The following is a 22,805-nucleotide window of genomic DNA, read 5'->3' as shown; positions in this document are numbered from 1 at the left end:
TATTATTCTTACCTCTAATGGAACCGGCCTTACAGAAGGTCTGAAGTTATATAGTCCCATTTCACCAATCCCTAACCAGTTGGCAAGATCTTTGGCATTTGCGAGAGCCGTTGATAGGCCGACAATACGAAGAGTTCGAGATGTGTGAGATGCAATGAAGTTTGTTCTAAAAAAGTAATCATAAAAACAATAATATTTTGTTAACTATTCAATATTTATGGCACTAATCTTGTCAATGTATAATATACATGATTGTATTTTTTTTTTGATGAGTGGACAACTGGTTTTCACCTATCAATAGTGATTAGCTTTACGTTACGAGATTCCGCAAAAGGGTTCAAACTGCAAATGGCTATGGACTTAAATCCTTTTGCCAGAATGTGTATGAGACCTACGCAATTGGTTTAAAACACATTTGAAATAATGAAACTGCTTTTCCCAAATAGTGGTTTGAAACCTATATCCTGAATATGATTAATAAGCTGTTTTATATTTTTTTTAAACTAACAATTGACAACTGTTGCTTTATATTTTTTTTAAATATCAAGTTAACATACTTTTTTACCGTTTTAAATAATTTAATTAGTGTGCTGCACTAAATTATATTTTTTTCAAATTTCAACGCACCTCGATACAATAACTTCCAAAACAGGTCCCCTGTCTTCTCCCAGGAGGTGTATTTCATCGATGATGATCAGAGCAACATCCTTCACATAATTCCTTGTCTGCCAAGAACGACTGATACCGTCCCACTTCTCAGGAGTTGTGACTATAACGTGAGACTCTTTGATGGCACGAATGTCGGGGGAAACGTCACCTAGTAATAATAAAAAACATGCATGATACTTGTTATCATCGTCATTCCCATATCTGCACCTTAAGTGCATAAAACACAGCATTTGAACACCAGACGTGGCATATTTTGATCGTTTGTTGCATGAAGGTAGTTTGATCAGTCTCATTGTCAGTTCAGGAACTATAAAGTATTGCAGTTAAAAAATACAATTTTTATTTTATCTATAAAAATATATTTATTTGTACAGAGACGCAATTGCCCGTTTCAGATTGCTGTTTCCATCATTTATCTGTCAACTCTATCAAGCGCTTTGTGCAGATCGACAAATACGCAGAAAAGCTATTGGTTTTTAGCAAGAAAGATTTCTGTCATGTTTCATAAAGCAAATATTTTATCCATACATCCTCTTCCATTCATAAAACCGAACTGTATATCCCACACTATCTTTGGTCAATTTTCTTACCCTCTCATTCAGTATTCTTTCATACATTTTTCCAAGAGCGCTTAAAAGGCTAATAGCTCTATAATTTTCGCACTCCACCCTAGAGTTTATTTCCTTGTATAGAGGGATAACAACAGCCCTTCATAAGTCTGGAGAAGTATATTCCTCTTCTAAACACTGGTTAAAAAGCTTATGCAGCCATAGAAGAAATAGTGGATACACTAAAACTTTAATATTTAATAAAATTTAAAACCCACCTGTTAGCTCAACAACTTTTTTTCTAAGTCTCTGTTCTAAACGAATTTTCCAATCATTTATTCTTTCTCGGACAAGAGCTTTCAGTGGGGCGATGTATACAACCTATAATAAATATTTTTTGTTAGCAAATGAACACATAATATAAGACGAGTTGTGGTTCCGCGGTAGTGTTGTGGATATATAGAGAAGAAGTCTGATGTTTGAACCCGCTGTACTACAATCTATTGCTCATTTTCTAACACAGTTATTTACAACTAACAGAAAATGGACTCAAATTTAAAATTTAGGTCAATCATCATCATAATCATACACCTGTCGATTCAGGATTTTTGCCTGGGAGTAGCCATCGATTTGAAAGCACCCATCCAGGATTCTATTTCACACACAGAATTGTATTCTTGAACCGCCTAGGTAAATCATGAGAACACAAATATTTATTTTGATAAATATAATATGTAAAGTTAGTAAAAAAACTTATTTTGGAATACTAATATTGTGAGTTAACTTGAAAAATTTTAGGATTTAAAACAGTCTAAAGTAGAAGTTTCTCTGTATATACGAGTATATCTAAAATGTTAATTTTGAAGTTACCTTAGCCTTGGGATACTGTTTAAATACTCTGAACATAGCTATTTCTGCGGCAATAGTTTTTCCTGAACCAGTTGGAGCTCCAAGAAGTACATTGTTATCTGTGTGGTACAGGCAATGGAAGATCTGTGTCTGTATTGGGTTGAAATGAGTAAAATTATACAGCATCTCAAACTGGGCTTCCTTCAGAGCGGTGACGGGAAGAGGTTGTAATCCCAATAAGTCTAAAAAATATAATTATTTCATATACATACCTACATAAAATAATTAAACAAAATTTTCAAAATGTTTTCCAGAGATTTTTATATGGCTGTATAGTGTAAATCCTCAAGATTGGTTTGCAGAAAACATCCGCATCTCCTCCATTCATCACGGTCCTCAACGACTCATTTCAACTGGCCATATGATGTATATCAGACATCCTTTGATTTCATCAAGTTACTCTTGGCGGGGTTTTCCTCTACCCTTTTAAAATATTTTCCAAAATGTGGCCAATCCTTAATTATTTTTTAACATGCCAACTTAGTTAATATTGTTTAAATCAGTTTGACATTGCTTTTGGTATTTATTTATTTATTCATATTTTTCGCTTACAAACTATAATTAATAATAAAAATAATGTGACCTCACTGGGGTTTCCCGTGCCGAGGACACTTAAAAATTTAATTTTTTAAAATTACATTTGAGAATAAACAAAGAAGACTAACTTAAAAAACAAACATAATTAACAAATATTCAGACAGTTTTAAAAACAAGGTATTTAGACAAAACAAGGTACATCTATATTATTTATATTACAAAACACACAATGAAAATAACAAAAACCTAACATAAGCTATACAGTTTTGGAGCAGTTGATTCAGCATTGGTATGGGCGAATGAGACAATCCATTAATAATGATGGAAAAGAGTAACCATAGAATAATTATTATTATTATAGAATTAAGAGTAGTATTTATTGATTGGTGCCCACTGCCCTAATGATTGTGTGACGCGATTTACTAACATTCACAGCTTTATACTGAGGAGGGTATAATTTATTAGTCGTTAATTTTTTTACCTGTATGTGGAGGGTGGCTTTCTGGTAAAATAAGATGCTGAAAACTAACAGGGAGACATGTTTGGGCACCTAACCATCTGTAACATAATTTTTATACATTAAGAAATTATCTTAACAATTTACATTTTATTTGCACAAATGTCATTTTAGTCAGAGATTTTTTTTTTCAATGCAATGGATATGTGTAGGAAAAAAAACTCTTTTTATATTCCTATATCTTTCCTACTCTTTTACATAAATCTGATAATTAATTTTGTCGTCGCTTCATCAAATGCATGTTTTTTATGTACTATATTAATATGTATTTTGCTATGTAAATAATATGAGATGATATTACCGATCCGAAATAGCCCGAATGTAGTACTGAGGAGGTAGTGGCTCTACAAGGGGTATTGTGATGACAAGCTCTTGAATTTCTCCAGAAAACACCTAAAAGATTTATTTATCCATATTAACGCCCAGTGGGCATTTGTAAGGATGATAATATTCTACATTGTAAAAAAATATTCAAGTTCCTTAAATAAAATATCTGCATTTTTATGTCATAAACTAACCAAAAAAATGTAATGGTTGTGTTGAATTTAGAATGACACTTTAACTTCATCTTGACTCTAGCCACTACTTCCCTACGTAGCAATAATATTTTTATTGGTCTTGTCTGGCGTGCCCTCAGAGTTATAATGCGCTACAGCTGTAGAGACGCTATTTCGCTCTATCGCATAAAACAACAGGGCTGCAATTTTTTGGTTTAACAACAGACATGTAATGGCTGGTTTCATCGCTGCATTTGTGATTCTCAACCGGAGTACCTATGGCGCATCGTTTTGCTCTAAACTATAGCTAATTTCGTGATTGATAATCCTAGAATGATTTTTGTCCGTATGCAGGGCTCTACAGCGGTAGCGCCTATTACTCAGAGGATGAGCCATTTACAGTAGATAAATAATTAAAATTTATTCAAAAGATTTGCTTACCTGTTTCCTTGTGAGAAGGAAATACTCAGAATGATATATGAAATTTGTTTCCGGATCATCAATCCAAATCCAGAAGGCTTCAGAAGTTTTACCATGGATTTTGTCATTCCACCTTTAATTTACATATTAAAATGCAAGATGACTGATTTAATATTTAATAACATCTATTAGATTTATATAAGTAATCTGATCAGCCTACCTAAAATTGGCCCTTATTTGCAGTTTGATCTTGAGAACAGTTCTGGTGATAGGATGGAGACTGGCGTCCATTTCAACAGTTGGGAATTGTTCTGCACATTGCTTTACTTGTATGCCCATCTTTGGATTGCGGAGTAATTCCCCTTAAATTACAAATAAAAGTTGTGATGAGCATCAATATTTTATTAAATCTGGACTAATAAAATTTTCTGCAATTTCTATTTACATCTTTCACTGGACACATCTATATTGAAAGAGTTGACAAATTTACATACTAAACACTTCATTCATATTTCTTAACAAACAATCATTATGTATTAACAAAATACAGCTACCAACAAAAACAAAATTGTTTGTAAGATGTATGTATCTGTAACAAACCTAATTCTCTAGAATCCATATCCCTTATCTTATCTACACTGATATTTCTATGTTCTAATTTTTCAATTATAGATATAGGGATGGTACGAAATTGCCTCAAATCATTCTGTTTTTCCCACTGCTGAAGTTCTAACATTTTCGACAACGCCAGAAAGCGAGCGGCCAATTGAGAATTGTTTTTTCTGAGCACTATTTCAAACAACGCACGAGTTATTCTTACAGCATTCTGCGGAAAAAAAAGGTTTCATTATTGAAAATGAGTAACAAAGTATTTTAATCATTTTTAAATATTATATTTGATAAGGATGTGTTTATTACCTGTGTTATGTAAGAGAGATCCGATATCAAAGAGAAGGATTTCACTTGCCCTCTGGATAAATGGGTCTGAATAAGAATATTGACTTTTCCGTGCAGATTTTCAGTACCTCCCTTCACATTTACTTCACAATTGTCTGAAGACAGTTCATCTAACTCATCCAGTTCATCATCTCGGACCTTCGGAGAAAAAAAAGTAAATCAATAAATACATTTTTGAACACTAAAAACTAATTAATAAAAATATATGATATCCATTTAAATATACAAAACTGTATTTATAATTTATAAGTCTTCATTCATGATTCGGGATATTATCTGAATATGAAAGTAAACATTTCCAGAATATCATCATCATTGGCTCTACAACCCGCTGCGTGTCGTGGCCCCCTCCAACATTCGTCGCCATATGCCTCTATCCTGGCATGTACTCCTCCAGTCCCTGGTGCTAACAGCATCCACATCCCGGTGCACTCCATTCAGCCATCGGAGTTAGGGTCAACACAACGTCTACCTTCGGGCTTAGTGTGAAATATCTTATTGGTCACTCTCTTTTCACTCGTTCTTTCTACACGCCATGCCCATCACAGCCGTTTTCTTGCACAGCTCTGAATATCTTTCATAGTATTTACTTCTCAAATATGAGGAGAGATGTCTCATCCTTTTTACTAAATACCTAGCATTGAGAGCCATACGTGAGTACTGGGCATAATAGCGTTTTGATGACTTTTGTTTTTCGCAACAACTCTCGAGATGCGAGAGTTCTTTTCACGTGGAAGAAGCATCTTTTTGCCATGAATATTCGGCATTTGATCTCGGTGGATTTTTAACGTGTTCTATTGTATATGAGCCTATGTTGATCATAGTTGGGGTCTGGTTATTAGTATTTAGTAAAGTCATCGCCAGATAATAATGCCTATCTTTTACACTGCGGTCATTATTTAAATACTAAATAAAACATAAATATGTACCTTCAATTGCTGGAACTCTTGAGCATGTGAAACCATGTTCAATATTTCATTTTCGTGCATAGTTGAATGCATCATTTCATTGAATACTTCCACAGTATCATACTTAATGTAGTAATGACTAGCTGTTCTGCCCAAATCTAAAATGAATACATAATATTACCTTTCTTTTAACATGCCTATAAAAATAGTTTCCTGTGACTTTTGATATAATATATGGGCATAAGAATAAACAGTGACATACAACATTAAAAGTTAGCGAAATTTTTGAGAATCCAAACCTGTGAAATGTATTCATGTAATAATTGTTTTTTTTTCTGTCCTAATAGTATATTAAATATGTATTTCATGCATATGTTATCCTACATAAAACGATTAACTACTTTTGAGACTTGATCACTAAATACTTTGAGAAAAGCTACAGAATTTATTCGGTCTGGCCATACAAAATATAAATCAGTTACATAATCAAAGTTTACCTGTGATGTGAAGACTGCCGACTCTCTCGTCATACCTGATCATACATGCCTTATCCAAGGCCAGTGCAGCAGTTCTAATTAAATCTCTTCTCTTCTTTTCCAATGATGGATCTTCTTGCACATCACCATAATTCATCCCATAAACCTAAGACAAAATAACAAATATTATTGAAGATAAATAATCACATAATTATTTAATTTGGAAGATATTAGAAAATATGTATGTTAAAGTAAAGGATGACCGTGGCACATTGTTATGTGTGTCATTTTGTTATGAGCTCTGCTGCTGTGTAAAGAAACTTCATGTTTTTATTTTTTTTAATACGATAGATTAATACATTTTAAAACAGCATAAAAACACAAATTACCTGTGGATTTATCTTCATTCTAACAAAGAGATAAGTATAACTTAGCCATTCTATCGCCTCTTCTATGTTGGAAATGGTTCCCAAAGCCACCTAATAAAATTCAAGATATTTGATTACAAAATAAGTCATTACACTTGTATAAAAGACAGATTAATTTAAACAGAATTCCGATGTTTTTAAATACCTCAGCATTGAGATTGTCAGCTAGGCAATTGATGAAATTACTCTCGATAGGAAACTGATTGGTAAGTAATGAGAGGTAATGTGATAATTTATCATGTCCGGTTATAATAATTCCCGTTCCTGATTTGTCAAACTGCGGCCTTCCAGCTCTTCCGAAGATCTGTAGAACATCTAGGATTCCTATATTGACAAAAGATCCTTGTTTGGCATCATATATTTCGGTCCCCTAAAAAATATACACACATAATATGAATGCTGAAAGAGAAATGATGTATAGTTTAAGAACTTTATAAAGCATACAATGATATTTTATTTACGTACATAATATAAATGATTTTATATAATAAATACCTTTATGATAACAGCATGAGCGGGTAAGTTAACACCCCAAGCTAAGGTAGATGTACAAACTAATACTTTGATATATCCTTGGGCAAAATATTTTTCCACCATGTTCCTATAAAATTTATTGTAACTATCAAAACATGTAATGAGAGGTGAAAAATATAACATTATACATTTAAAAATAAAAAAAAGTAATACAGAATACACATTTTTTTAAATAACAATATTCATACCTAGTGAAAAAAAAAAGCTTGTATTTAGAGAGGGACATTGTTTTGAAATACATATATTTTAAATTTGTTTCGGGCCTAAAAATTGATCAATAGTAAACATTTATTAAAATACCTGTCACTTCTCAACATTCCTGCATGATGACAGCTAAAGCCATAAGGGAAGAGATCAGCAAGTTGTCTATTTTTTCCACTAGCAATAGAGCGTTTAGCACTCAATAAGCCGACACTGTCTTCAGCTTCAAAAGACTTCATTTGTCCTTTGTTTTGTGCCATTTCCTTCAGTACCAGAGCAGTCCTGGCGGTCGCGTTCCTGGCATGAACAAACACCATCACTTGATGACCTTTCTGTACCATGTCGAAGACTTTGTCATAGCAAATTATGTCCATCTCATTCATCTAAAAGAAAGATGTCAAAAAAACAATATGAATTTACATTATTTCCTATATCAACAAGTCATTTCTCTACATAGATAAGCTTTGGGGGTTGATTTGTAATCAATGCTAGTTTTATGTCCATTTGAGGGGGTTAAAAGCAAAGACGCAACTGTCCATAATCACTGTTTTTGAGAAGACCAACAAAACCAATAGCGAAAAGACTATTTCCTTTAAGTTCAATGCGCAACATGTGTGTGGTATAACAAGTAGCGGAAAGACTATTCATTTTAAGTTCAATGTGCATATTGAACTTTAAACAAACTATTATTTTCACTACTGGTTTTGTTTGTCTTCCCAAAAACAGTGATCATGGACAGTGGCGTTTTTGCTTTTTTTTTCGTTTTTGCGTTTTTGCTTTTGCTCAGTGGCGTGCTTGCTTTTGGTTGATTTTTTTCCAAATTCAGCAAAAAAAAAAATATACAAAACTAATATTAAATACACATTTATGGAAATACACAAATAAACATTTTATTAATGATTCAATAAACCTTTTAAAAGTTTTAGTTTTTTACACAGTACCACAAATATAAAAATGAGTTAGGAGTTTAAAAAAAACACACAAAATAGAAATGTAAGCATATCAGTAGTAAAATAAATGTACATTTTTACCTGTTGTAATGGTTTAGTAGCTTTGACTCCGATGAAAGTTTGAGATAAAGGTACAGGACGAAAACGGGAATCAAAATAAAATAGACCAATATGAGGATTCACTCTTAAAAACCTGAAATATATCAATTAAAAATTGTTATTAGATGTTATGTTTTAATTAATACAGATGAATTTTACTAAAGGACAATTTACTGATGAAAAGAAGCACTACCTGGCAACATCAACATAATTGGGCAAAGTAGCAGACAGTCCAACAATGCGAATCATGCTCTGGGAGGACTCCACTAGACGAAGAGTTCTGGCTACAAGTGCCTCCACAGCGGGCCCTCGCTCTCCGTGCAGTAAATGGACTTCATCAATAATCAATAGTCGCACTAATGATGTCAATGCAATATCACCTGAAATTCAATGAAGTTCAATAAAAGGATAAGTTAAAAGACAAATTCTCATAAAAAGATATGTCCCTTTTCTAAGTCTTATACCCGTATGCAGAGGCAAAACTTAAGGTGAGGAAAGTACATTCTAATTTCAAATGCAGAGAATAACCCGAAGGTGAAGACAATAGAATGTACTCTCATCACCTTAAGGTTTGTCTCTGCATACGGGTATTAGTCATTAGTTGGGGTTAGGGTTTTCAAAAAAGCACCTTTAACTGTATACAATAAACATCCTATTATAATTTTAATATTAAAATCAAACACTGATTTGGTTTATTTTATTTTAAAAAAAACGAAAAATCCGACAATTGCGTACTTATGTATACGCCAAGCATGATGCCTTCAATTATTACTAAAGTACCTAGACTTGTATTATTTATTGTTCTAGCATTTACTTTGTGGAAAACGTTTAAAATATATTATAAATAAAACACTTAGCGGATATGTATATACCACACACGAGTTCAAAAATAGTTATAATATAACTAGTTTCAGGTATTCAGAATTACTGACATCAATCGACATTTGCATGTGTTGAAGGTTAATTCAGAATACTTGAAATTAGTTGTGTTATAACTAATATTAAACTCGTGTGATATATACATACAAAGTGTTTTATTTATAATATGCTTAGACTTGTATAATGGTATATAAGGACCTTCAGTCTACTTTATTTTCACATTCCCTAACAAGGCAAAACAATTAGTCGTGACGGATGTGCGAAAAATGCGACATTGTCTTTTTTTAATATTTGATCTTGAAAAGGTTTTTTAAAAGCTTTATATTCCAGATTTGAAAAAAATATATACATATATAACTAACCCGAGCATCAAAGGATGTACTTTTATACTTATCAAGGTGTGAGATAATGTATAAAAAAAAATTCAACCGCTCTCATGAAGAGTTGAAGAAAATCACAGGCGTCGCTGTTCTACGATCATGAGGAATTGTCCAATTTTGTTAATAAAAATAATAAAATTAGTAGACTTAAATAAATTTTAATATTAAAATTATATAGCAACCTACTGTGTTCTACAAATGTCTTCAACTGTTTAAAAACCTTAATTTTAGAGAATTACATACCTGTCCCTTTTCTAGTGACAACATCCCATTTTTCAGGAGTAGTCACTAGCATTTGTGTTTGCATTATCTCGGTTTTAGTAAGCTGCATGTCTCCTGTTAATTCCTTGACAACTATACCTAGCGGACTGAGTTTCCTACCAAAGTTTGCTGTCATTTCAGCCGCTAATGCTTTCATTGGAGCTATGTAAACAATCTGAAAAATAAAAAGTCATCTAATTTGAAATTAAGTTGAGTCACATTTCTAATTAAAACAGACCTTAGAAAAAAAATTCTTCTGAATTCCCTGAACTATAAATTACAATAATGCAATATACATAATATTATTATGTATGTACATACCTTGAATTTGTTTCTCATAATGACATCATTTTCAATGTGCTGATTTATTTGGTGTACAATGGTCAACATTGCAATATTGGTTTTACCAGCACCCGTAGGAGCACAGATGAGCAGGTTCTCGTTGGTATTATACGCTGTTTGATAAACCACAGATTGTATTCTGTTCAGGGATTCAGTTCCGTCAAACGCCACTCGGCCAATCTGAAAATATTAAGAGGAAACACATTACATTATAAAAAGCAATTTAGAAATTATTTCAAACTTCATAGAAAACAAATGAACATTGTATAAAAAGATCATAACATATATTATCTTTAATATTAATACTCGAGAATTGATTTTGTGTATCCCTTATACTCGCGCAAAAGAATTTGAGCCTTATTATCAAGGTATCAACGCTTAAAATTGGGGTCATTTTCGTCTGTTAAAATTGTATAATCTAAAGGAATAATAATAATAAATTATCTCTCTATATTTGTATTATTTATCTCAATTTATTAATAAAAAAAACACTACGATAATATATTTCTTTAACTATTATTTGGACTATGCCTATATTGCCTATAGGCAGAAAAACATTTGATATTGATATCGATCCTGCCAGGGAAAATATCCAGATTTTTTTACAAAGATTTGGATATACCCAAAATGTTATTAATTCAAAATACTTTACTTTACTTGCTTAATGCGGAAGTTCAGTGCTACGAGAATTTTCGAGAAAAATAAGAAGTTTCTCAAAAATGCATGAAAAAATATTAAAAATGAACTTCTTTAAAAAGTAACAGGTTCTGGTGAACAATAACCAATTAATTATAGTGTTAATATGTGTTGTGATAGATTTCTGGGTTTAGAGTAGCCATGTTTTTCAACGTTTAGTGTATTTTGACAGGTACAGGGTTCTCCCTTTAAAATATCAGGAAAACTCACCGACGAAGTGAAAATTCATGGCGACATAATTTCAAAATTACAAAACTTTAAAAAAATTAAAGCGATGATAATATGATGCATAAAAACATTTTTTTGTGGCTTAGTTTGATAGTCTATTAACAAATATAAAAAATAATCTCTGAACTTCCTCATTGGCATAAGTTAACTCTTTCACCGCATCTTTAGATCTAACCAGCTGCATCTGTACATGGAAATGTTTTTAATTAATATTTCTATGCCATGCCCACAGTAAACAGTGCTTGTAAGGTATGGCATTTAAATAAATAAAGCAAGTAAAAATACAACACCTACCTCATCTAGTGATGCGACAGGAACTAAATTTTTTCCAACTTCCAGTGGAGCGGGTTCACTCAAGGGAATTATAACTTCTTCATACATCTTGTTGTCTATTCTCTCCACTCCTTCTGGCAACATCATCTTTGTTCCACAGATAAAACCTACAAAATGGTGGACACAATTTAAAACAGTAAAAAAACTTTTTTTAAATACTACAATTGCCTGAAAAAATTTTTGAGACTAGGACTGTTTAACTTTTTCGCAGTGCCAGCTATAGCCGTCACAATTGTGTCTCTCGTTTAGGAAATGATGGCCATAGCCATCTGTCCAAAAGACGTAAGCGGTGAAATGGCGGCTGGTCTTTGTGAAACTGAAGTAATGATATGGCAAGAGATGTTGTCTATTCAATTCTGAACTATCCTAAATGCAAAAACATAAAATGTACTGGAAAGTGATTTTTTTTAAATTTGCAGACGGTACGTTCCAGAGTATTGTTAATGCCATTTTAATTGAAAACATTTTGAAAAATTGGCATTTAAGATAGTTCGGAATTAATAGACAATATTATGTCCCTATAAAAAACATCAACAAAAGTGTCTAAGTATATTAAGTCAAATAATATTTACTTCAAATCAATTTACGGTCTAATTGGAAGTGAAATATTTTTTTAAAATGAGAAAGTTATGATATGTGTCCATATGAGTGGATCCTATGAGAAAAATGTGTCCGCAAACAAGTTTTTTTTCAATTGGTTAATTAAGGCAACCCATTCTAATAAGGATGATTTGTGCCATATATTTACATGCTTGAAATATTTAGAAAAGAAAATGCTCAGATTAAAATTTTTTAAAACAATAAATTTGGACAAGTGCAAAACTACTTCTGGGGATAAGAATAACAAGACATGAGATGAATTTTGTACCAAATCGCAGCAAAGTTTTCAAATATCAATTTAATTAAAATCTTACCTGCCAAATGCTTAGCTTGAATCTGTGAATCATAGACATTGGGGTAGATAACTTTAGTAGGTAAAGCTCTTTGGCGTTCAAGTCTTGTACTGGGCATTGTAAGTAAATTATTTACAGGAGTAGTAAGAGCCATTTGCCTGAAAAACGAGAAATATTAGGTATGAAACTAAGGAGCGGACATGGAATGACAATGATAAAATTTATGCTAGCCAATGTGCACTTTTTGCAGAACTAAAATATTAGGTAAATCAATAAAAGATATAAATTCTTAAGAAGGGGCCTACGATAGGAGAGTTATTAAAGTCAAGTATGATTAATATATAAGCCATTTCAACTAACAATTAAAAATAATAAAAAATAACATTACCTTTTAGCTCGTAAAGCGGCAGGATTGAATTCTAGTTCATCATTATCATCATCATTGTTTCTGTTATTTTTTCCTGATTTCTTTCCATCTTTCCGCATCTGTTTTATTACGTTTTTTTCTTGTTCTGATTGGACTGTTACTTGGCAGAGATAGTTAGGATTTTTGTTTTGTACTATAAAAAAATTACATTATGAGCAAATAAGTGTTTCTGATAAAAGTGTTCTAAAATATTAGATTTTTTTAAACTATGTTGAAAGCAACTACATATGTTGAAAATAAGTGATATGATTTTGTTGCATTGAAAAAAAAACAATTCAACCATTTCGATTAGATGAAGGCAGTAGCATAGTAAATTTTACACATTTTATAAAATAGATGAGTAAAAAAATTAATTATTACCAAAAACGTCTATTTTCTAACATATTTAAAATTGTGTATTGTAATTTTTATTTTAGAAAATAGAAAAAAGAAAGAAATAGAAAATAAGAGAGTTCAATATCAAAAATTCGGTGGTGAACAGTAAAAACAAAATTATTTATTAGTTAGTACCTTCGGAACTTTTGGCTGCTGGTTTTATCAAAGTAGCTCTATGTTGTAGGAGTGTTTGGATGAATTCAAATCTATCAAATCCAAGTAAATCAAAAAGCTCATTTTGCAGTTCATCATTTGACTTTAAGGATTGTAGCATCTTCACAATAGAATTAAGGAATTCGGAACTAGACACTCCAGATGGGTTACTACTTGAATAATACTTTTGTAATTCATTTTCAAGCCATATTAAATCATACTGAAAATAATCAACATGAGAAGGAGATATAGAGTAATTTTAAAAATAGCCATTAATTCAGTAGTAGTAATGTTTTTTTCTAAATCTACAAAGCAGTAAAATAAATTATAGTGATCAATATGTATCTGTTTTGGGTAAACCTGTGTAAGTTAGATTCGTTTCGACATTTCGGCTACCATTGCAGGAGCCATTTTCAGGGTAACCTGTGATGAGATGGCTCCTGCAATGGTAACCAAAATGTCGGCATTAATCTAACTTACATTTATTAAAAAGATTATATTACGAAAAAAGTTTTCTTGCTGATAGTGATAATGGCCGATGTTTCAAAAAAATAAAACAGTTTTGGTAAAATTATTTTGACAGAACTCGGAACTACATATTTCATGTTTTTTGTATATAATTTTTAAGCAAAAACATACTTGTCATTTTAGATGTATTTTTAAATTGAAAATTTTATTGTAATGGAATTTTAAAATTATTTTTAAGTAACTTTTTATCATGTACGTGAGAATCAACCAACCTGAACATCGTACCCAGAAGTTCCAGGGAGTGATCTGCTGTTTGTCAGTCTAGTATCAGTCTTGTGAACCTCTTGAGAATTATCATACTTCATACTGAAACTGTTCATGGCTTTGTGGATTGCCGATGCTTTGGGCCTCATGTTCGAGAGGTGGGAAGTCGGGCGTGTGTAAGGAGTACTTGAAGGGAGGTTCACTTTTATATGTTCTCCCCATTCCTTTGAAGGTTCCCTAACTTCTATTACATTTTTCTCTATCATATTCTTACATTCATCAGAGATGTTCGATGATATTTCCTTGACAACCTAAAATCATATATGTATTACCTCAATTTATGTTATCATTATTGATGGAATTCTATTGTAATTGAATAATATTTTCATTTATTAACAATTAATGAGCAACACCCGTCACACACAAATAATTATATTACTTACACATATATAGATTCTCACTAATACACCCCTCATCAACCCAACATTCTCACAACTAAGCAAACAACTGTTATATTATATTTATTACTTATTTTTTCACTACTTTGCAGTGTTGCCAACTCGTCATGAGCAAATGTCGCTAAACGGAGGTTCAAAAGTCGCTAGATCTTAAGTCGTTAGAAGTCGTAGGACGGAGGGGGGTGTTGGAGAAGAGGGAGGGGGGGTTGCTGATGGGAGGAGGGGCAAGGATTTTTGGTGGCAGTTTGCATGATTACCTTCAAGTATAATTAATACTTTTAAGTAATTAAAAATAAGTTAAGGTTTTTATTTAATAGAAATTAAACACATAAAAGTAAGTTATGTCACAAGTAAAGGAAATTGAAGAAAAACGTGTATATTCTCGGTGCTACTGATAAAAATATAGTAAGAAGTAAATGATTCTTACCTTAATACTAATGAATAAAATATTTAATTATAATGAAATACTCTCAATTTAAAAAAACAGACACCATATATTATATTCTCCAAAAAACTTAAAAATACGGAACACTTTTTCTATGCAAAATAGAGAAAGAGCATCTCTATAGCCATGTGCATTATAACAAAACGGTATAAATACATAATATATTTTAATACCAGTGTAAAAATAAAACAAATATTTTTTCTTTTTATTAAAAGCAAGTAATGTCACTTAATATCAAAAAACAAAAATTACTTTATTCTTAGTGCCCCTGAATTAAATTTTTTAAGAAATTACATGTCAAATTTATGTCAAAAATATTTTAATTTCAATAAAATAAACTTGAAATGTCTGTCTTCCCATTCCTTCCTATATTTTTGGGAGTAAAATGTCTTCATCACAAGTGATTCCATTTTTAATATAACTTTTGACAGCTCGATTAAAATTCGCTAGAATTTATTTGTCGCTAAAAAAATTAAAAAGTCGTTTTCAATGTCAAATTGTCGCTTAATCTAGCGAGAAAGTCGCTAAATTGGCAACACTGCTTCTTTGTAAAAACTACATATTATAACAAGATAAATCTGTATTTGGCTTATTGATCATATTTTTAAATTAGACAAAATGAATACTAGGCAATAGGTTTTTTTTTATCAAAATAAACAGATAAGTTATAAATTAAAATACTTAGTATTCTTCCACTTTTACACGTGTCCACTTTTAAAGATGTCAACCTGTCCCGACTCGCTAGAAAATCTGTGTTGAGTCGGGGCACTTGCAATGCATTCATAAATATACATGCACATACATACACACACACACACTTATAATAATTTATACATAAATATTTAGTTTGTATATATCATACTACATTAATACTTATTAAGGATAAACATTTGGTTTTGTGTAAATGATTTTAACCCTTTAATTTTCATTTGTCTGAAGATGCCCATTAGAGATGAAAAAAAATGAGTAAAATAAATCAATGAAAGTGTAAGAGGAAATTAAACTGTAAAGTGTGGGTGTGTGCAAAATATTGTAATATAATTATTTATGTGTTAACATATTAAGTCAGTTCATAACATCTTAAGAACTTATTTCATTTTATAATAATACATCAAGAATATTTTTTTTAATTAAGAAGTTCAGTGCAGCGGGAAACTAGATATAAAATAATATTTCTAACACATGGTGAAAATTAGAGCATTTAATTGCATAGCAAAGTTTATCAAAAATTATTGAAAAAATTCATAAAAATGAACTGCTTTGAACGACATCACTAGTTCTCCAAAATCAACCAATGTCAGAGTGTTGTGATAAATTTCTGGGATGCCAACCCACCAATCAGGACAATTCGCCGAAGAGAACTTGAGACGCCACAGGCGGAGTAATATCAAAACTTTAAAAAATCACAGCGCTGATTATGATACATAAAAAAAAATTGGTTTTTTGAGTCAATTAACAAATAAAAAAATGAACACACAAAATGAACTCTGAACTTTATTATTGATTTGAAATATTTTAAGGCTTTCCATTTCTTTACTTATATGGGTTATATACACAAAGCACTAACAACCTATTTTTAAAATATTTTTTTCTGAGATGTAAATCTTTCTCGTAAAATTTCTAGTTACTAAACGCACATGATAAAATAAATTCTACGAGTTGCACTTTACCTCGCAAATTTCACTTGCTACAGAACTTGGAAACTGCCCGAACATTTGTTTCATTTTAGAAATATGTCGGAGTAGGACAATTTGTTCATTGAGAAAAAGTCTAAGTAAAAATATGCAAGTGTCATCTACAATTTGGGGAGCTTGGTCGTTTCCTGTAATCTTTTCTGTTAATTGCCTCAGTGTTTGCATTTTCTTTACAACATCTATTCCACATTCCGTATCCTTGTTTAAGTACATTAAAAGATCCTTCCATGATAATGTTCTGAAATTAAAAAAAACATAAAATATTGCCTAGAAATACTTCAATAATCACTATGTATACTATCAAAATTGCATTTTACGAGGTTTACAGGAGAGCAAAAAGAAAGTTTGAATATTTTTTTAAAAGCTATCAGATATTGTGGAATAGCTAAACATGTGTCTATTGTATTTTTATAGACGCTATCAAATTATCAAGCTTTTTACTAAATTTTATTAAATAATTGTAAGTAACCACTTACCAACTTTTCTGTCTACCGGTTTTGAGACGTACCCGTCTCTTCATCAGGACACCAATTAAAGCAACATGCTGAACCCACTATACACCTTCACCATAGTTGTTGCACAAAAATATAAAACCAGTACAATTTTTTAAATTTGTAAAAAATTGGTTACTGGGTTTAGGTCGAGAAAAATCGGAAAATTTACTCAAAATACATTCTTAAATGAGGAACTTCAGCCCAACGGGAAATTGGATAAAAAAAATATTTTCTTACGCGGGGTAAAAATTAGAGCATTAAATCGCATCGCATTAAATCGCATCGCATCGCAACAAATAATAAAAAATATTTTGATAAAAACGCACTACTTTAAATGACGTCACTGGTTCATGTGAATCAACCTATGATCTGAGAGCCATGGAAGATTTCCGGTCTGCTTGTCGCTTCTGGACCAATGGGAAGAACTGAATGAGAATAAGCGGAAATGAACCTCTGACGTTAAACGCGGAGTTATTTCAGAAACACAAAACTTTGAAAAATCGTAGCGCCGATAATACGATGTATAAAAATTTAAAAAAAAAAAAATTGATTTAGTTTAACAGTCTACTAACAAATAAAAAAAATTTTAAAAACCACTGAACTTCCTCATTATAAATGGTAAAAATTAATACTGTATAACTGTATAGTAAATTAACTAGTAGGTAGTAGTGTTATTGTTTATTTTTGCATAAAAATGTCTGCCTTAAAACAGGTTGCACCTAGTTAGGCAGACTAGACACAATCCAGAGAAATCTATTACCTAAGTATGTATGTAGTAGATAAAGTAATTGTCATTTTGTTAATAAACTATGATGATTATTATTATTATTATTATTAGTACGACATGCATATTAATAACCATATGCACTGATTAGGACAATCATGCACTGATTAGATTTTTTTTTAAAGGCTAAGCCTTTATTTTGAGGCTTGTCAGCAGGTGGGATAGAGGGGATATGGAAGGAGGTAATGAAAAATACACCACAACACCCAGACCAATTGAGAAAAAAATCTTTCTTGGATTTTTTTCTTGCAACTGGCGGGAATCGAACCCGTGACGTTAGTTTCACAGTTAGCCGTCTGAGCAACTGCGCCACGGCGTCTGTTATGAAAATATTTTATGTTATTTAAGAAATAGCTGAAAAAAAGAGGGAGAGTGGAAGGAGGAGCTTGAGTTTAATAGGTTTATGGTGACCATTACAATGGAACATCGTATAACAGGCTATATTGAAAGGTTGTTTGATTATTGATCAAAAGAAAATTCTTTTTTAAATCTGTCCTGATGTGAAATATTTCTATATTATTTACTTTTAACCCTCTATTATTATTTCATTTAAATTATTTATTGACAATTCTTGATGAAATTCCATTTTAATGATGTAATAACTTATATTTCCGTATAAGTTATTAATTTAAAAAATACTTGGTACACTTCCACTTATTTATTTTGACCAATTAGCTCTATTATTAGTATGTAAGATTTTAACTTCCGTAGTTTTATTAAAGTCATGATTAAAATTGATTAGGTGATTTGCGAATTCAGAGAAATTGTTATTGTGAAGACACCTCATATGTTCTTTAACACAAACATCAAAATTTCTTGATGTTCTTCCAACGTAAACAGGACAAGAATTGCATTTTTATTGCTAAACACTTAAATTATTTAATAAACTATGTCGTGTTGGTTTTATATTTTTGTGCAACAACTATTGTGAAGGTTAATAGTGAGTTTTACATGTTGGTTTAATTGGTGGTAATCTCCTGACGAAGAGACGGGTACGTCTCGAAACCGGTAGACATAGAAAAGTCGGTGAGTGGTTATTTACAAATATTTATAACATTTAGTAAAATGTTTGACCACAAAGTTTATGCTTTAAATATTAATAATATCAAGCTTTGTTTTTGCTTTACTGTCAACCTCAAAAAATGCAGTTTCAATAGTATACATTCTGTCAAATATATACCGGAACTGAGTAATTTAAAAGGCCAGCATAAAAAATGTACAATTATTGTGTGTACATTGATTGTTCTTTGTAATTCCAATTCTAATATGAATAAGTAGAAGATGCAGTGGTTAGCCAGATATATTATTTAACTCATTCCCCATGGCATGCCTTTAAAGCGCCCATGACAGCAGCACTACGGGGTGCTCACAGCACATGTGAGTAAATATTTTCTAAAAGGTTCGTCGCTTAAGTATTCATCAAATAAAGAGGTTATAAATTCTAAGAAAATAAGCATTTAAACTATAGTTCCTAAAATATAGCTTGATTAGAATGACAGTTGTCAGCAAAAGAGACAACATAACTTTGTAGTAACGTCTAAGGAGTGATTTATATTGACACACGAAAAATCATTAGTATCTGGCATGTTAATTTTTTTTTAAAATATAATGCTTGACATATAAATCAACATAAATATATAAAATCAGATTTAAAATTTAAAAAAAAAACGTTAGAGATGGACAAGCTGATCAATGTAAATTGATCAAATAAAAAGATAATTCATTTGATGTTGTTCATGAAAAAAGTATAAATGTCTAATTTTTTGGTGAATAATTGTCTTAAACACACTATAATAGGCTTGTTTTTGCGTTTTTATATCAATTTTCTGAAACAGAGTTTCGTGTTTGCATGAAAAAACTGATAAAATCGATTTGATCAGTACATGATCAGAAATCAGTAATTTCCCATAACTATTAACATTAGTTTGACAGCTGTCATTTTAATCAAGCTATATTTTAAGGACTATAATAGATGAAATATGTAAAATACGCGTTTAAACTAATAAATAAAATATCAATCCAAACGCGGTGAATGGGTTGGATACAATGTTTTTTTATTTTTTAAACAGAGTAAAATAACACTTAAGACCCTTCCACAATTGTGGATATGCCAATCAGGAAACTAATTGTCAATTTGATCAGTTGTTAATTTTGTAAATAAATTAAACATTATAAGTATAAAATTTTCTTTTAGTGGAAGCAATATGGAAAGAAAATCAATCGGAAATAAAAATATTTATTTTACATCCAGGTATGTGTATAATTTATTTATTTTTTGTAAATTCTAAAATAAATGCATATAAAATGATAAACAAAGTAAAATAATGGCTGAGGTTAGTAATAGAAACAGATATTTATATATTATCAATCAACGTCATCACTAACTTGTTTTCGAGGTTTGATCTATTTAGTATTTTCCTGAGTACATCTGTCGTCGGTTTTAACTGCCTGACAGGGGCCAGCGGAAGATGAGCTCTCAAAGCCCTAGAAATTCTTGGCAGTTCCATATTTCCAACAAACTTTGATTTGAAATGTAAACGAGCTTATCTTGTGATATTACACCAAATTGTGAAATACCAAAATAAATAGATTTTTAGTGAAAATGCGATCGCGTTTGCTTAAACACGTGAAGCAATAATATAACTGTATATTTTAAGTAATATAATTTATATCACACATTACTCCTGAACTTTTTGAAAGCACCGGAGTGGAGTTAGTAGAGTAGTTCTTTTTACTTTTTACACAGCAAACAGCAAGATTCGACCACAGATTATATGATTGGACCAACATTTGACACAATCTTGACAGTTCAACCACAGAAACGGAAAGAAAACTAAGAAGTGGTGAAAATCAAAATAAACAATTAATTTTATGCAAAACATGGCCAATTCGTCAATTGGTAGTTATTATTAAAAAAACATATTACCACAAGCTTCGCGTGTTATTAGCGAAAAATTATTTTATTTCGTCGTTTAACAATAATGTATTGTTTTGGGATAATAAGTAGCCCATATCAATTGCCGGTCCTGCCTTGCCTATCGCTTTAAAAAAATACGACGATCTCAGTCTATGGCATAGCATTGTTATTTTGTATCAATGTTAATTTATTTTTTGCTAAGAATTTTTCTTTTGATTACTATGAATAATTTTTCTCATGCCCAATAAAGAATGTCTAAATGGGTTATGGCCTAATGGGCCTCTCGGCCATAAAGTGTAATGGTCAGCAGACAACAGAGGCCTCAGGTTCGATTTCCGACATGGTTGATGTGAAATATTTATTTAAAAGGGTATTTTCACACTAAAACATTTCATAGTTTCTGGACTGGTGCCTGAAGCGTAAGAATAATCATCTTACCTTCATGTATTAAAAATGATCAACATAAGTTGCGATTGGTGTACCGATGCAGTGCTCTATGCACCATTAGGTGCGGAAAGGGAATGATGATGATGTTCTCTCCCAATCAACAATTATTTAAAATTTGATCTAAATATCTAGTTATAAATGGTATTAAGTTGTAATTACACAGTCATAAATGGTATCTGGGATAAAATATATATATGATATATCCGTATATATATATTTTAGAAATAGATAGAAATATATAAAAAGATAGCTATAAAAATGTAAAGTATATGCGAGATGAACCCAGCAATGCTTTGCTATTGCTAGATTTGCGTCATTTATTTATTTATTATGGATAACTTATATAGCGCCATTTTCGTAATAAAATACCTCAATGGCGCTTTACATGGTGATTCTATTGTTAAGTTAATTTAATTGAAGCTTTTAAATAAGTAATTAAATTAAAATAATTTATTTTGTTGTCACGTGCTACGGATTTATTCAAATGATTTAGAGAACAAGTGGGTTTTAAGTTTTTTCCGAAACATCACTTCACTTTCACAGCCTCGCAACTCTGCTGGGAGAGCATTCCATGCCATAGGGCCTGCGACCGCAAATGCGCGTTCACTAAATTTAGTGCGCTGTTTGCGTAGAGGTATAATAACTTTTCCTCTCACCGTAGACGTAGCTGATCTAAGCGTGAGACGCCTGTCAGCTAGTTCATCTGGAATGCATAGTTCCCTTAGATATTCCGGAGCCGAGTTGTGCAGTGACTTATACGTAAGCCAACAGAGTTTGTATTCGACCCTCTGTTGAAAACGTAGCCAGTGTAGTTCCCGAAGTAGTGGAGTGATATGACTGAACTTAGAGATTCCGAAAATAAGTCTCGCTGCGGCATTCAATACAGATTGCAGGCGAGTCATACTCGTATATTTATATTAAATTAACACAATCTAAAGTTTGATATAAATTAGGATTAAAAATTTGATATGTACATAATCATTATTATTTTTGTATTTCTGTGACGATATGCGGTGATGGGTAAATTTGATAAATAGGTAATTGAACAATATTTTCCTGTCACTGTCTTGAAGATGACTCCCCGATGCAATGCGGAAAAGACAACTGCATTTTATGCCTAACTAAAATAGGCGAAATCGACGTTTCTTTGTCCCATTTTTAGCACCTCAAAACTGAACCAATTTTGCGATTTTTAAAATACTGAGTATCAGAATAAA

At 31.4% G+C, this 22,805-nt stretch overlaps 1 protein-coding gene across 1 annotated transcript in view; it reads right to left on the bottom strand.

The window, feature by feature from the left end:
• Positions 1-21,053, bottom strand: part of obe (activating signal cointegrator 1 complex subunit obelus) — a 30,850-nt gene extending 9,797 nt beyond the window's left edge. The window contains exons 1-27 of the mRNA XM_088237640.1: positions 20,610-21,053; positions 16,923-17,184; positions 14,358-14,660; positions 13,600-13,837; positions 13,051-13,222; positions 12,684-12,820; positions 11,731-11,876; positions 10,492-10,692; positions 10,153-10,345; positions 8,844-9,030; positions 8,633-8,744; positions 7,701-7,984; positions 7,362-7,467; positions 7,012-7,236; positions 6,828-6,917; positions 6,460-6,604; positions 5,984-6,120; positions 5,016-5,192; positions 4,698-4,923; positions 4,318-4,459; positions 4,119-4,230; positions 3,482-3,573; positions 3,145-3,221; positions 2,088-2,308; positions 1,496-1,598; positions 628-817; positions 13-166 (exon numbers count right to left, since the gene is read on the bottom strand). Coding sequence (XP_088093766.1) covers positions 13-166; positions 628-817; positions 1,496-1,598; positions 2,088-2,308; positions 3,145-3,221; positions 3,482-3,573; positions 4,119-4,230; positions 4,318-4,459; positions 4,698-4,923; positions 5,016-5,192; positions 5,984-6,120; positions 6,460-6,604; positions 6,828-6,917; positions 7,012-7,236; positions 7,362-7,467; positions 7,701-7,984; positions 8,633-8,744; positions 8,844-9,030; positions 10,153-10,345; positions 10,492-10,692; positions 11,731-11,876; positions 12,684-12,820; positions 13,051-13,222; positions 13,600-13,837; positions 14,358-14,660; positions 16,923-17,184; positions 20,610-20,731 — 4,554 coding nt within the window. The 5' untranslated portion in view covers positions 20,732-21,053. The remainder of the gene's footprint in view (positions 1-12; positions 167-627; positions 818-1,495; positions 1,599-2,087; positions 2,309-3,144; positions 3,222-3,481; positions 3,574-4,118; positions 4,231-4,317; positions 4,460-4,697; positions 4,924-5,015; positions 5,193-5,983; positions 6,121-6,459; positions 6,605-6,827; positions 6,918-7,011; positions 7,237-7,361; positions 7,468-7,700; positions 7,985-8,632; positions 8,745-8,843; positions 9,031-10,152; positions 10,346-10,491; positions 10,693-11,730; positions 11,877-12,683; positions 12,821-13,050; positions 13,223-13,599; positions 13,838-14,357; positions 14,661-16,922; positions 17,185-20,609) is intronic.
• Positions 21,054-22,805: the final 1,752 nt, after the last annotated feature.

This window comes from Micrasema longulum, unplaced genomic scaffold (assembly GCF_059751315.1).
Source record: "Micrasema longulum isolate JH-2025_06_02 unplaced genomic scaffold, ASM5975131v1 h1tg001764l, whole genome shotgun sequence".
Lineage (NCBI taxonomy): Eukaryota > Metazoa > Arthropoda > Insecta > Trichoptera > Brachycentridae > Micrasema > Micrasema longulum.
Note: the sequence above shows the minus strand (reverse complement) of the source record. Positions and strands in the feature narration are given on the sequence as shown.